This window comes from Lepidothrix coronata, unplaced genomic scaffold, assembly GCF_001604755.1.
Source record: "Lepidothrix coronata isolate B3197 unplaced genomic scaffold, Lepidothrix_coronata-1.0 Scaffold196, whole genome shotgun sequence".
Lineage (NCBI taxonomy): Eukaryota > Metazoa > Chordata > Aves > Passeriformes > Pipridae > Lepidothrix > Lepidothrix coronata.
In genome coordinates this window covers 613,401-627,269 of record NW_016690376.1, presented here as the reverse complement: position 1 = coordinate 627,269, position 13,869 = coordinate 613,401, and the positions used below count along the sequence as shown (strand labels likewise).

Below are 13,869 nucleotides of genomic sequence, written 5' to 3'. Positions count from 1 at the left end.
TGGTAAACTGAAAACTCATGGCACTGCTGCATAAAGCACCCAGTGTATGTTTGGAATTTGTCCTTTTTCATGGAATCATAGAGTCACAGACTGGTTTGGGTTGGAAGGATCATCCAGTTCCACCCCCCTGCCATGGGCAGGGACACCTTCCACTAGCCCAGGTTGCTCCAAGGCTCATCCAACCTGGCCTTGAACACTTCCAAGGATGGGGAGTCCACAGCTTCTCTGAGCAACCTGTGCCAGGGCCTCACCACCAATATAGTAAGAGTTTCTTCCTAATATCTAACTTTAATCTACTCTCTGTCAGTGTGAAGCCATTCACCCTTGTCCCATCACTTTTTACCTCTAAATGTGATTTCCAGTCCAGGTGCCTGCTGGGCATCAGCTGCCTGTATCACATCACACAACACCAGGGGGTTCTGAGGGCCTTCTGTTCTAAAGTATGTCTTAATAATGTAAAGGGTTTCACTTCCAAATTAATTAGAATTTTTTTAAAAAAAAATTACTTCATAATTGCATTTACTTTTCAGACATTTGTGACAACCTGCTGGAACCTGTCCAGGCTGCCAGGGAGTTCTGCTAAGCTGCAGCACCACTGCAATTCTCCATATTTTCCCTTTTTATCCCTTTTGGCCACTCAGGGGTTTTTTAATGATTATTTGATTGATTGGGGTTTTTTTGGTGATTTGTGTCTCTAGGGGCCAGGCATATTCTAGGCAGAATTCTTATTAAAAGGAGGACACCTCTTGGTGCTGCATATCCACTCTTAAGAATTGGAATGTATTAGCTGAGAGCCCTAAATTGCTATTTCCACTTTGGCAGCCTACCTTTGATGTCTCACCAGCTCCAGTTTTAGTTGTATAAATCCACCTATTGTCAGCCTGTCTGGGAGTCAGGCTCGAATGTGATGCTTTTCCTTTTGTGTAAGATCCTCATGTGGTGGTGGATCAGCTGGAGTTGCCGTGGATTGCAAGCAGGGGATGATCTTGGTAACAGGTATTAAATACAGTCTCAGATCTCCTGCACACTCACACACTCCTGCCCAGTCTGTGGAAGTTGCTGTGCCAGGGCAGCCTTTCCTTCAGCCTGCCTAGGATTCGTAAACACGCTGGGATCTCACTGAAGCAGCTTTGTATTGAGGATTATGATTTGTATGCACTTTTACAAACTTACAGTAATTGCTGTTGCCTTCATTGTAAAGAGCAAAATATAAACACACACAATAAACCCCTTTAATGGGCACTGATCCCACTGGCACTGATCTTGAGCAGCTCTGAATAAAAGCAGATGGTAGCAGGCTGACTAGGCTGACCTGCTTTCCCCTTTCATGCAAACATTGCTTATATAAATGGGGGACACACACAAAAAATTAATGGGCTTGGGCAAGCCACCTAAGGACAGAGACTCCCCATGTACTTAATGCTTACATCAGCCCCAGGGCTGTTTCCAGTTAGTTCTTCTCTGGAGGGAGAAGTTTCTCACAAATTAGTGGTTCCACAGCTCTGAGCCCATGGTTTAATAAGAAAGAACTGATGTGCCTCTAGAAAGTAAGTGTGCTCAGCTGTTCTGTGGCCTGTGTGTTGTGGTAGGTCATGGAAAAGGATCAGAACACTCTCTCCTGAACCTGCTGCTCATTTATAGACATATAATTGAGTCTGAAGTCCCTTTGCACGTCATCGTCTGTCATATGTTGTGAAGAGGCATTGGATTTTTATGGTCTTGTACTGCTTTAATTCACGTGCCTGTTTGTTAGCAGGGATGGTAAATGAATTTAAATTGAGATTCCTGGTTGTTCTAAATGATGTGCCTCTTGTCACTATAACAAGATGTGATCAGGGGGCTGGAGCACCTCTGCTATGGAAACAGATTGAGATGAGAAGAGAGACCTTAGAGCACCTTCCAGTGCCTTAAGGGTATATAAAAAGGAGGGAGATGGACTTTTTATATGGACAGATAGTGACAGAACAAGGGGGAATGGTTTTAAACTGAAAGAGGGCTGGGTTCAGATTAGAATTTAGGAGGAAATTTTTCCCTATGAGTGTGGTGGGGCCCTGGCACAGGTTGCCCAGAGAAGCTGTGGCTGCCCCATCCCTGGAAGTGTTCAAGGCCAGATTGGACAAGGCTCGGAGCAACCTGGGCTAGTGGAAGGAGTCCCTGCCCATGGCAGGGGGGTTGGAACTGATCTTTATGGTCCCTTCCAACCCAAACCAGTTTGTGATTCTAAGAAATAGCATTCCCTTTTTCTTATCCAGAAAGGCATTTGGTTGGAGTTACTACCTCCAGGAGCGTGCTGTAGCCACTGACAGAGAGTACAAAGGCAGTTTCCTGAATAAGATATATTTACAATATATTTACACTCCTCAGTCACTCTCATTTTCAGCCTGGTACATCCATGCCAGCTAAGCTGGAGTCAGGAACCATTCCAGCTCTCTCAGGTAGACCTGCTGCCAACTGTGTTAGTTCTGTTGGCAGATCTTCTAGGATGACCATCCTTACTGAGATTAATGGTCATTTAAGTAGGTCTCTTGTCTCTCTTTTCTTTTTTTCTTTTTAGTTTCTTTTATAAAAAGCATCAGTACCAGAGTGGGAAGTCTTGCTGCCTTTGGGTGCTGGCAGCACATTGCCTGGATACTGTGTGGTGACAGGTGAAGACAAGGAGTATTACAAACACATATTTCAACTTGGAGGAACATATATAGCACTGTGATAGGAGAAATGTAGGTTTGATTTCTTCAGTATGTGCTGAGTTTGTTATATTTTTCTGGTTGGCAGGGAAGGCAGATGTTGTCCTTTATAATTCAGTGGCTCGTGCATGTGGGAGAGCAAAGCAACAGAAGGAGCAGCTTCTGCTTTCCCTGCTGTGGTGGGTCTGGGGAGCCTTGGGCAGAGGCAGCTGGACTCCCTTCAGCTTTACCTGTTCTTAAATTGCTCTCAATTCAGCTCTTTAAAGCACCACATAAAACCTGGAAGGGTCCAGGTGTGAGTGTGGGGAGAGAAATCACTAGGACAGGAGTGTGTGTGCCAAGTGTTGTTAGCTTAAGGTGAGTGGTGAATAACCCCCAGATGCTCACTATCTGCCCCCAAATCTCTTCTACAAAGGAGATTGGGGATTTACAAAAAAAAAAAAGGTAATTAATAAAAAATAAGGGAATTAAGAAAACCAAACTAGCCAATAAAGATGGATATTTAGATGATTTGTGTCCACAATCAAATAGTATTTTTTAAATTTTACTGCTTGTTATATTGTGGAAGGGCTTGACTGGCAGGCAGTTTTCATGCTGGTGACCAGTGGCATTACTAGGTACTTTATTTTCTTATTTTTCCAGACACTTTAGGAGTAAACAGACACTGTACTTCATGCAACAAAGAGAAGCTTTTCCAGCACCACCTTCTCAATACAGTGATACAAAGGCTGCCTATAATTAAATGTAACTACATGTTTCCAGTGCCCGTGGGATTAGTTTCTTAAGACCAGGAGCCCAGGAGACTTTCAAATACAGCAACAGCATGGAGTAAATGTTATCGAGGATGTCTTCCAAATGAAGAATACTATGTAAATAGTGGTAATGCTGCTCTTTGATAACATGCTGATTTAGAGAAATGCAGCCTGCCAAAGCATTTTTCTTAAAAATAGGGTAAGGACTGGTGGGTGAAGATTAAAGTTGTCATGCATGACCTGTTGCTCACTGCTGAGGCTGCACATGGGGCTGTGTTTTGTAATAGTGTGGAATAACGTGTCCTAACATAAAGCTTGAGCAAAACCCTTTTCATCTTCCATAAAACTCACTTCGTAAGTAAAATACAGCAAATCCTCATCTCTGAAATACCACTTACAAATGTGCTTCTGGTGACTGGGTTTGCAAGGAGCAGTAGTGAATGATGGAGATGGGTTAAATTTTGTCTGTGGACTACTGTGTTCTGGTTTTTATCACAAGTGCTGTCATTCAGGGGAGAAAAAAAAAACCCTACACCTAGAAAAGCTTGATTTAGATTTAGAACCTTTGTATCTGTGTTGTCGCTCTGCTCTAATCTGAAACTTATGTTTTGCTTTTAAAGAAAGAAGAACTGTTTTAAGCCCAGTTCTAAACAAACTCGGTGAAAGTTGTTGAGTGTGACACAAAATGTGGAGCAGTTCTGTGAAACACATTTTTTCCCCCCCAATGTTTTGGCTGCAGGGAAGTAACTGTTTCTCTTTGTGTAAGGCATGACTTTGCCTTTCTATTAACTCTTCTTTTTTCTAAGGGCAGATAGGCATTTAGTATTAATACAAATTAATAAATCATCAGCCATATGTGAACAATGAAAATGTGTATCTCACATTTTCTGAGTCTGGTATAATTGTAGTTGTGTTTTGGTTCAAAATTAAGCAATCAAAGCAGGTTAGACTTAATATGCACTGATCTGCTGATCTCCATCCTAACTCAGGTTGTTACAGCAATGTAATAATCTCAAGGTTGCACATCATGACCTTGTTTTATGCACTACATATTGCAAGATCTAGGCAGAATTATGTTTGTTTAAAGACAGTGTAACAGCTGCAGTGTTGGTCCTTGTCAGGCCATTCTATCTTCAGTAGAAGTAAAAAGCGTTTTTTGGGAGTTGCTTAATTTCTGACTTTTTTTTTTTTAGTGTGTTTTTATAACCCTAAAACCATAATTGCAGATCTTGAGAAAATTGTTTAATTTACTTAACAGCTACCATTGTGCCCCGTTTGGCAAATCAGAATTACAAATGGGAAATATTTACTAGTTGGAGTTACAGTGTAAATACCCCATTAACTTCTCCGAAGTGCACGTTGCTGATTTCAGTAATTGGACCCGCTCCTAGAGACAGCCAAGCAAGGGAGATTACCCAGGGAATGCTTGTTTCTGAAGATGCAGCTTCCTTCCTGATTAAAAAAGAAAAGAAAGGGGGGGAACAGCTTCCTGTTGGAATCCTCACTTGAAGGGAGACTGGGCAGTCGTGCCTCCCCCTGCTCCAGCTGGACTTGGTGTGGAGGCGTTCTCTGACGAGCCATGTCCAAAACCACTTTTACAAGAGCAGTTGGGGTTTGCCTGTGCAGGCAGAGCTGGGATTTAAAGAGGTTTTTGCTCCTCTCTCATCTGCTTTTAATGCACGGCCACGACAGGCAGTATCTCCGAGGTTAAGGCTGGATAAAGGCTGTTCTGTTCCTAAGGTTTGGAATTTTCTTGTAACGACCTAACAGTGACACTCAACCCAAAATTTCAGCTGCGTGTAAAAAAAAAAATGTGGTCTGACCTCGATATATATGATGTGAAAAATGAATAATAGCAGCACTGCAGGCAAAATCTTCCCTGTGACAGCCCAGCCCTGCAGTGGAGGGTTCAGGAATTTGGCTGCGCTTTTGGAAATGGGCCTCGCGATTCCGCCGGAGAGATGTTGGAGCTCAGACAGAGCCCAGCACACAACGGCTTTGTTGGAGGGTTGGCTCTGTGCTTATGGCAGGAAACTGGAGTCAAACCTGACTTTTCTACCTACAGTATGTGGTGGTTTGTTTTGAATGAAGCCAAGGCTGCGTTTCAGTCTTGTTTTTGGAAGTAAAACCGTGCTCCCAGGCTTGGGAACCACAGCAGCTGAGAGCTACAACCACTGGAGATGACAATTAGGGCCTGACTCTCTGCTTCCTTAATTCAGTAGGGATTTCTTCACTTCTTTAAGGACAAACTCCCTTTCTCTGTTAGTCCAGAATGAGCTGTTAAATAAGAACCATACATTCAGAGTAGGTTTAGGTGAGGTATTAGGAAGAAATTCTTCCCTGTGAGGGTGGTGAGACACTGGCACAGGTTGCCCAGAGAAGCTGTGGCTGCCCCATCCCTGGAAATGTTCAAGGCCAGGTTAGAGAGGGCTTGGAGCAACCTGGTCTAGTGGAAGGTGTCCCTGCCCATGGCAGGGGGTTGGAACAAGATGGTTTTTTAGGTCCCTTCTGACCCAAAGCATTCTGTGATTCCATGATGTGTGGTGGTGTGATAAAGCTGACAGGTCCCAGGACCCTGTGATTTCCAAAGGTATCCAGAGCATCTCCACGTCACTGCAGTTTGCAGACACCCTTGCTTGGGTACCCAAGGTACCCAGGTATGTGGCAGCCTTTCAGAGCATTGCCATCCCACCTTTCACCCTGGTGTGGAGCTCCACAGAGCAGAGCTTGCCAGAGGGAATAAGTTGAAGTAAATGAAAAGAAAGTTCAGATGTTTTCGGTCTGAGAGTGAAATTGCAGAAGGCCCTTAGAGCTCTGACTTATTGTGCAATCTCTGTAAGTAATTTGTAATCAAAATACCTTTGCACATGTCACTTCCATATTTCCTGTAATAAAACAGCAAGAGCAATTAAGATTTTGGACCATAATCTTCTACAAGCTTCTAAAAATGAGTGGGCTGGGGATTTTTTTTGAGTTATGGATGAAATAGCCAATTTTAAATTTTTGATTGCTTCAAAAAGGTTTGGTAATAGCTATTTTAATAGATTATTTTTCTTTTAACTGTAGCCTGACAAAACTGTTACTTGGTAACATAATTGATCTGAAGTTGACTTCTTAAAAAAAAAGAAACCTAAGTAAGAAACCAGAAGAACTCTTCACCAAACTGGAAGTTATCTGTACTCTGGTCACCCAGCATGTGACCTACTGGGCTTTGTGCATTTCAAATCAAAAAAGAATCAGTAAATATATTGCCATGTGCATGCAAATGTGTCTAATAACACTCTATGTGTCTGTAATGCTGTTCTGCCACGGTTCAGAAAGTTGTCTGTGGTCTTGGCATTCCTCAGGAAACGTTGGATTAATATAGCTGCCTTTGTCACAGTATTTTTTCCCTGTTTAAGTAGGTGTGTGAAGGCTGGTGCTACGTAAATGAATTACACGGAAGGCTTTGGAGGAAGAAGGGGCTTGTAAACGAGACTGAAATTAATGAATATGAGAATTAGAAATCAAAACTTTATGTTTAGTCTGAGGAGAAACAATTCCTTAAACCGTAACCACATGGCTGTTTCTTGTTTGCATCAACTCTGGTTGACTGTTATTGTCTTCTGGTAATTCTCTGGGGCAGTGGCCTGACTTTGTTGAATGAGCCAATTGTTTTCCTTTGTGTTGCCCATCAAGTGAGTCCCCATCTGGTTTGTATCAGACTGTTTTCACAGCCAACAACTGCTGCCTTTTCTATATCCTGACACTTAAGGGCCCCATGCTATCAAAGCATTGCTGTGATAGCCTGTCTGGCTGGGCCCGTACAGCTGTGCCGTGCAGCTTGAAGCCATTACCCCAGTAATGGTAACTTAGAACTTGAACTGGCTCTTATTCCCACTGGTGTCGTGTGTACAGTGAACAGAATACATTTTTGTTGAACTCAGTGTTCCACACACAAAAAGACAAAAAAAAAGAGTAAAATCCTTTAAAGCTCTCGTTCGACTCTGTGCGATTGGTGAGTTTTTGTTTTCCGGCAGCTTCCTGTATCTAGAGGCAGTTTTGTGTTCTTCTAGAAATTAATAAGCACAAGGCAAGCAATATTTAGTGAAGGCACTGTTGTTATTACTTACTTTTATGGTACATTAAAGCTCAATAAGTGAAAATTAAACAAGCAAATGATTCTTAATGAGGATTTTTCTTATCAGATTTAGGAGAGGTTTCCAGGAAACTTTCCGTGCGTGATAAATGGAGGTTGTGTGAATGATGCTGCACTTTGGATACTCTGCTACTCCCTTTCCAAGTATCTCTCTAAAAATACAGAGCAAGGAACAGTGAGTCTGTACTAACCTGTTTCAGGGAAGGATTGGAGAACTCTGTTGCAGTAGAGTTAAAACTGTGTTGCAGTTTGCATTGCAGAATCACTGAGAGGCCCCAGGCATGATCCAGGTCCTTTCCAGGCTTCCAGCATGGCAGGAGACAGTCCTGTTGCAAGAGATATTGCAACATGTGTCTTCTCTCTCTCCAAGACTGAAAAAAAAATCCCACTATTGCATCAAATAAGAGTGACATTCAAATGATGTGTATAAAGAAAGATGATCTTGAAGCATTTGTTCTCTCCTGCTCTTGTGTAGGCAGTGTAATGATGAGGGGAAACATATTCCACAACTTGTAGATGTATTGAATATTAAGTATATTCTGGATTCGATTATTGTATGATATTTAAGAGAGGGAGAGAAAGGAAATAATGGATAATGTTTCTAAAATTTCTGGTCTTACTGTGAGCATGTGCAAGAAAATGCTGGAAAACAACTTGATTTATCTGACACTTGCAGAGTAAGTGTTCCTGAACCTGGAAGTGCATGTGTGTGTGTATGTGCATAATGTGAATGAATTTGCTTTGAGTAACATACTGGGGAGCCATTAAATTCCATGAGACTCGTGAGATAAACCTTTCTTTGCCATTGTGCTTTTCCTGCTGGCACACACTGGATGTCAGATTAGGATTGTGCAAAATAATTGGGTCTGTGTCACTGTCAGGTGTGTGGAGGGTTTGCAAAAGCTGCTTTCTTAAGGAGCTTTGCATAATTGCTGTTCCTATGAACCCTGTACAGGTGTGTGCTCTGGAGTGGTGAACAGAGCCAGGTGTCTGGGCCCTTCACCTCGGGGGTCTTTTCCAGCCTGGATGGTTCTGCGATTCCAAGTCGTGTCCCATCACCACAGAATCCACACTCTGCAAGGAAGCTGCTCCCTCACATGCTGACTGGATTTCCATGCACACTCCTTTGCAGTGCAGGTTTCCCTGCATTTTAGCCAGGAATATTTAAACCCAGAGAACTGATAAATTATTTTCATTCAGGCTGGTTACTGGCTCTGTTAATCTTGCCTGTGGCCCCAAGCAATGAGGAAAGGTACTGATGAACTGGGTGCACACCAGGTTTGGCACCGAGAGCTTGAACTGGGAAGAGTCAATGCCCTGCATTTCATTGCAGTTAGCAGAGATGGAGGTGTTACTGATGTTAAAATCAGCAGTGATGTGTCTAAGAGAGAGTTAAGGAGGAGGTGCAGTGTGCTCAGTATGCAGAATAGATGTAGAGCAGTACATTTCTACAGCTCATTTATTTGAACTAATTTAAAGCTGAGATTCACCCAAGTATTGCAAAGGAATCTTGGTTTTACTCATTCCCATGTAACAGGCCAAGGTTCTTGGATTCTTTTATTTTTTTATTTATTTTTTTTTTACCAGGAGGAATGCTTATCTCTATTGCACAAAGTTTAATCATTTTAGATTGCAACAAACTTTAAAATAGCACAAGATAAAAATACACATTTGCTCTCAGAGCTCTCCAAGTTTCTGATCCTGGGCATTAGACTGTAGAGGCAGCATTACTTGTCATCACACTGGCTGTTCACTTCAAGAGCAGGTCAGAATAGGGGCTGGACAGAGACAGGACCAGAGGAAATGGCCTCAATTTGCCCCAGGGGAGGTTTAGATTGGATACTGTGAAAAATTTCTTCACTGAAAGGGGTGGTCAGGCATTGGAACAGGCTGCCCAGGGAAGTGTTGGAATCACCATCCCTAAAAGGGTTCCAAAAAGTGTGGATGTGGCACTTGGGGACATGGTTTAGTGGTGAACATTGTGGTGTTGGGTTAATGGTTGGACTTGATGATCTTAGAGGTGTTTTCCAACCTAAAGGATTCTATGATTCTATAATAGTGGGCTGCCTGAAGATCTTCCAGCAAAGAATTTAATGTTTTCCTTATTTGAACATGTGCTTTCCGAGCTCACATTTACTTGCCTCTCTAAAATTCCTAGAACTGCTTATTCCTATACCTTTTCCAAAGGCCACTGATGTGCACAAATGGTGAGACCTGTAGTGGCCACCTTCTGCTGCCAAACAAAAAGGCTTGAAAAGAGGTATTTTTAATAAGTTTGTTTGTTCCTGTGCTAGAAATGTGCACAGAGATGTCCTGGAATTTATTAGACTGGCCATTGGAAAATGCTAGCTGCATAGGGCTGGCTTTGTTCTGTCTTGTTTTGGCTTTTTCCTGGGGAAAACATTCATCATCCCCTTTTGAAAAGGTGTAATTACAAGAATTTTGAGTAATTGTGCTGTAGGTATAAGCATTTTAATATGGCAGATCATTGTAATGGTAGTACAGTTATAGGAGTCTTGGAAAACTGTTTCCATATGGGGAATCCCATGACTTTAGAAGCGAAAATCACCAAAACTGCATATAGTTGTATGATTATTTAAGTATTCAGAGTAGAGAAATACAGCTATTTTGTTTGTGGTCATCTAGAAAAACACTTGTTATTGAAGTGGGTTTTTTTCATGCTGAGTGTACCTTATTTAATATTTTACTATAAGACTGCATTTAGTGATTCTGTATGTGAAGAGTGACTTGCAAAGAGAAAATTCTGCCCTGCAGCTCTGCCCTTGAGGCAGAAAGTTTTCTCTTTTCTTTCTGATACCCAACTTTCACTCAAATCTGGGTGCAGATTCCTGCCATGGCTGGAGGGGATAAAACCTCCTTGCCCAGGAAATCCTCTTGTCTGTTGGAGGGAGAGCTCACCAAGGTCTCCCATCACACTTTGAAGTGATAGAAAGCAGCTTGTGACTTCTTACCCTGGTTCTCTGAAAGTTGTCCTCCGGCATTCCTAAGGATGTTTTGGATACTCTTGTGCCTGGGAATTAGCAGGGCTGGACAGTGTGTCTTGCTTGGTGAGCCCAGGCAGTGCAAACAGATAAACGTGCCCAGGCTTGACTTGCAGCATCTCCTGGACCTGTCTGATAAGTAGAGATGATCACAGGTGCATCCCAAGGGATGTGGATGCATCCACCACACATCCAAGGCTGTGTGAGAGCAGCATGTGGGAGCAGCTGTCGGTAATTCCCTCCTGCCTTCAGATCAATGCATCCAAGCAGTGAGACTCCAGAGTACCCCAATGCATATCCTGGCCAGTACTCTGACAAAAGAGCACCATTTGCTTAGGGGATCACAGAATCATGGAATGGTTTGGCTTGGAAAACCGTAAACTATCTCATTCCAACCCCCTGCTGTGGGCTGGGACACCTTCCACTAGTCGAGGTTGCTCCAAGGCCCATCCAACCTGGCCCTGAACACTTCCAGGGATGGGGGATCCACGGCCTCACTGGGACACCCATCTACATTTTAAGTGGGAACTGGGAAGATTAATTTTCAAACCTTAATTTACGACGAAACGTCACCGACTCCGGTCGCTCAACTTTAATTACTCGTGTCGGATATTTTTTGATTATTATTCAATAAAAGCAGGCCACGCAACTTCTAAGAATTAAAAAGATGCTTTGATTTTTATGTCTTTTCCTTGCCACTCCCCATGCAGGCTGTGGCTGCTGTTTTGTGCAGCAGAGTGGAACGATGTAGATAAGCTGCAGGCACTATTGCTGCAATTAATATCATTAAGATATAAGGTCTCTGTGGAGCCAGTCCTACTGCTGGGTTTGCACTCACTGACTCTGCTTCCTGAGGGAATTCTGCAGAACTTTATCTCAGAATTAAGTGTGAATTCCCACGATCGATCCTTCGAGTTCCTTTTTCTTACCTTCTTTATTTTGCTTCAGATACTGGCATTAAAATGTCCTTTGGAGCCCCAAAACATGAAGGTGTGAGTAACAGAATATATAACACAAACATGCTTTTAAAATTACCTTCCTGACCACTTGCCAGTTAGATTTTGCATAAAACTAGGAAAAAAAAATTGGTATGTAGGTGATATTTAGTTTTACTGGATAAGTAAAATATTAATTACACCATTTGATCTGCAGTTTTTTAATTATCACTTGTCAGATTCTCCTGATTCCACCAGCTGTTTACCTTGGTTGTCTCTTGTGGATTTAGGGATTACTCCTCCCCCAGCCCTTGCACAAGATACACGTTTTCCTGGTGGTTTTTCAAAGACTCTGGACCAGTAAGGAACCAATTCCTTATTTTTTACTTTCAAATAAAAGCTGCTGCTTCAGTATTTACCACAGACCCTCATCTCAGTTCTCAGGAAAATGCTTGCAGCCAAGAAACAGCAGTGCTTAAAAATTAAGAAAAGACTATTTGTTTTGAGCCAATTGCACATCCAAAAATCACAGTATGGAAAAATCAAATGGACTTTTAATATTTCTTCTTAGTATTAATAATTGTTGCATTCATTTGGAAAGATCATTACACATCTTTTGGAAGGGATTTGCTGGGAAACAGCAGCAAGAGCTGTGGCCAGGGAATGAATTTGTTAAGCAATGAGATATTCTACAGAGCAAAAGATGCCAGATCTAAAGGAGCAGAGTAGGTTTTAGGCACCAAAAGGAAATATTTATTTAGTAAACTCTGCAATCTCATTCCTGGATGTTTTTGGAGCTGCTTTCTGTCTGCCCTTCCCTACCGGTCTCTGTGTGAGGATTTTGAAAAATCTGGTTCTGGTTTATTTAATGTATTTCTAGTTTTCGTTCTGTTTAGTGTTGCTATTGATGGGAATGCGGCGTTTTGGAAAACCGCTGAACCTGAAACTCCGACGCGAGAGGAGGAAAAAAAAAAATCATTTTCAGATATTCTGCTTTGAAAAATTTGTGGGCTGCTGGGCCTGGCCCCACCCTCCTTTGCTGGCTCAGGATCTGCATTTATTTTTTTTTTGGAAATATTTATAGCTGGGGTATACATTGGGGGTTACACAAACAAACAACCGAAGCCAAACGCGTGTGTGTGCACGTGTTTATTTTGTGTGTGCCTGTGTGCAGGGTTTCTGTGAGTACATTACGCCATGGGAAGGTGGAATTTGCCAAGTTTAGGTCAAAACTTGAGCTGAACTCATGCTATATAGTTTTCTGTCTCCACTGGTGTCTGTGGCCCACTTACAGAAGTTTATGAGTTGGCTGAGGCCTTTGAGAATGAAACTGTTTTTTCAGCTCGAGCAGTAGACTCGTGCTTTTAGATCCAGGCATTTTTGGCTACAGTCCTGCAGATGTCTGTCCATTTCTGTGAAACAACTCAAGTGTTTTAATTGTAAATCTACCCCTTTCATGTAACTCAGCCCTAGAAATTTGGCCTTGTTTTGCCTACAGTCTTTTCTGTTTGTCATGGAACCAGCTAAGTTGGGGCAGTCTGGGTTGGAGTTACAGAAACAGACCTGCAGGATTTACAGGACACCTCGTTCTTGCTCTCTGTGTTTCTGTCCCCGTGGAAGGCAGAGTCTCACCTGCAGCCAGGTAAATGCTTGGCACAGGGTTCAACAAAGAGAAGAGGGTCCCTGCCCTAAAAAGCACATTTGTGGCAGAGCTGAGAAAGGCCACCTTCTCCTGAATAACCTGAAGAACCCTATGGATTCAAGGTGGCCAGGGCTAGAAAAGCTCTATCCTTTCTAATGAACGGAGAACAACTTTGTCTAAACAATTGGATTATTTGAGAAACTGTTGATGGTCCTGCTTATTCCTGAGTAAGTTGTATTACTTACCATCTCAAAGCCATGTGACTAATTCTTTACCTTACCCAGTTCCAGCTTGATATGCCATTAAATTCCAGAAACATTGAATAGCCAGTATGCACAGTACAGATAGACATGAGTCTGGACTGGATATACTCTATAATTATAATCAGTAATAATAACAGAACTGACATTGCAGTGCATTTTCTCCTGTCAGTGTAGCCTTCAGAATTACTTACATCAAAACATGGATGTTTCTTATCAGTATGTGTAAGCCCAACAAGTCTGGAATCAGTTTGGTTTTGCTGAAAGTGCTGCACGTTGGGTTGCTGTCCTTGGTAACTTGCCTGTACAAACATGTATGGAAATGAGTGAATTTTAGTTTGGTATCAACCCATGGAGACATGCATAGGACACACGTTGGCACAAATGTGTATGTCACTTCTTTACTTACAGGTAAGAGGTGCAGCTAAGAGAGGCTGAGAGAGCTGGGGTGGTTCA

General features: G+C 42.3%; 1 protein-coding gene across 1 annotated transcript in view; it reads left to right on the top strand.

The window, feature by feature from the left end:
* Window positions 1–3,469, top strand: part of KIAA0586 (KIAA0586 ortholog) — a 61,888-nt gene extending 58,419 nt beyond the window's left edge. Inside the window, exon 30 of the mRNA XM_017831737.1 lies at window positions 3,327–3,469. Coding sequence (XP_017687226.1) covers window positions 3,327–3,469 — 143 coding nt within the window. The remainder of the gene's footprint in view (window positions 1–3,326) is intronic.
* The last annotated feature ends 10,400 nt before the right edge of the window (window positions 3,470–13,869 follow it).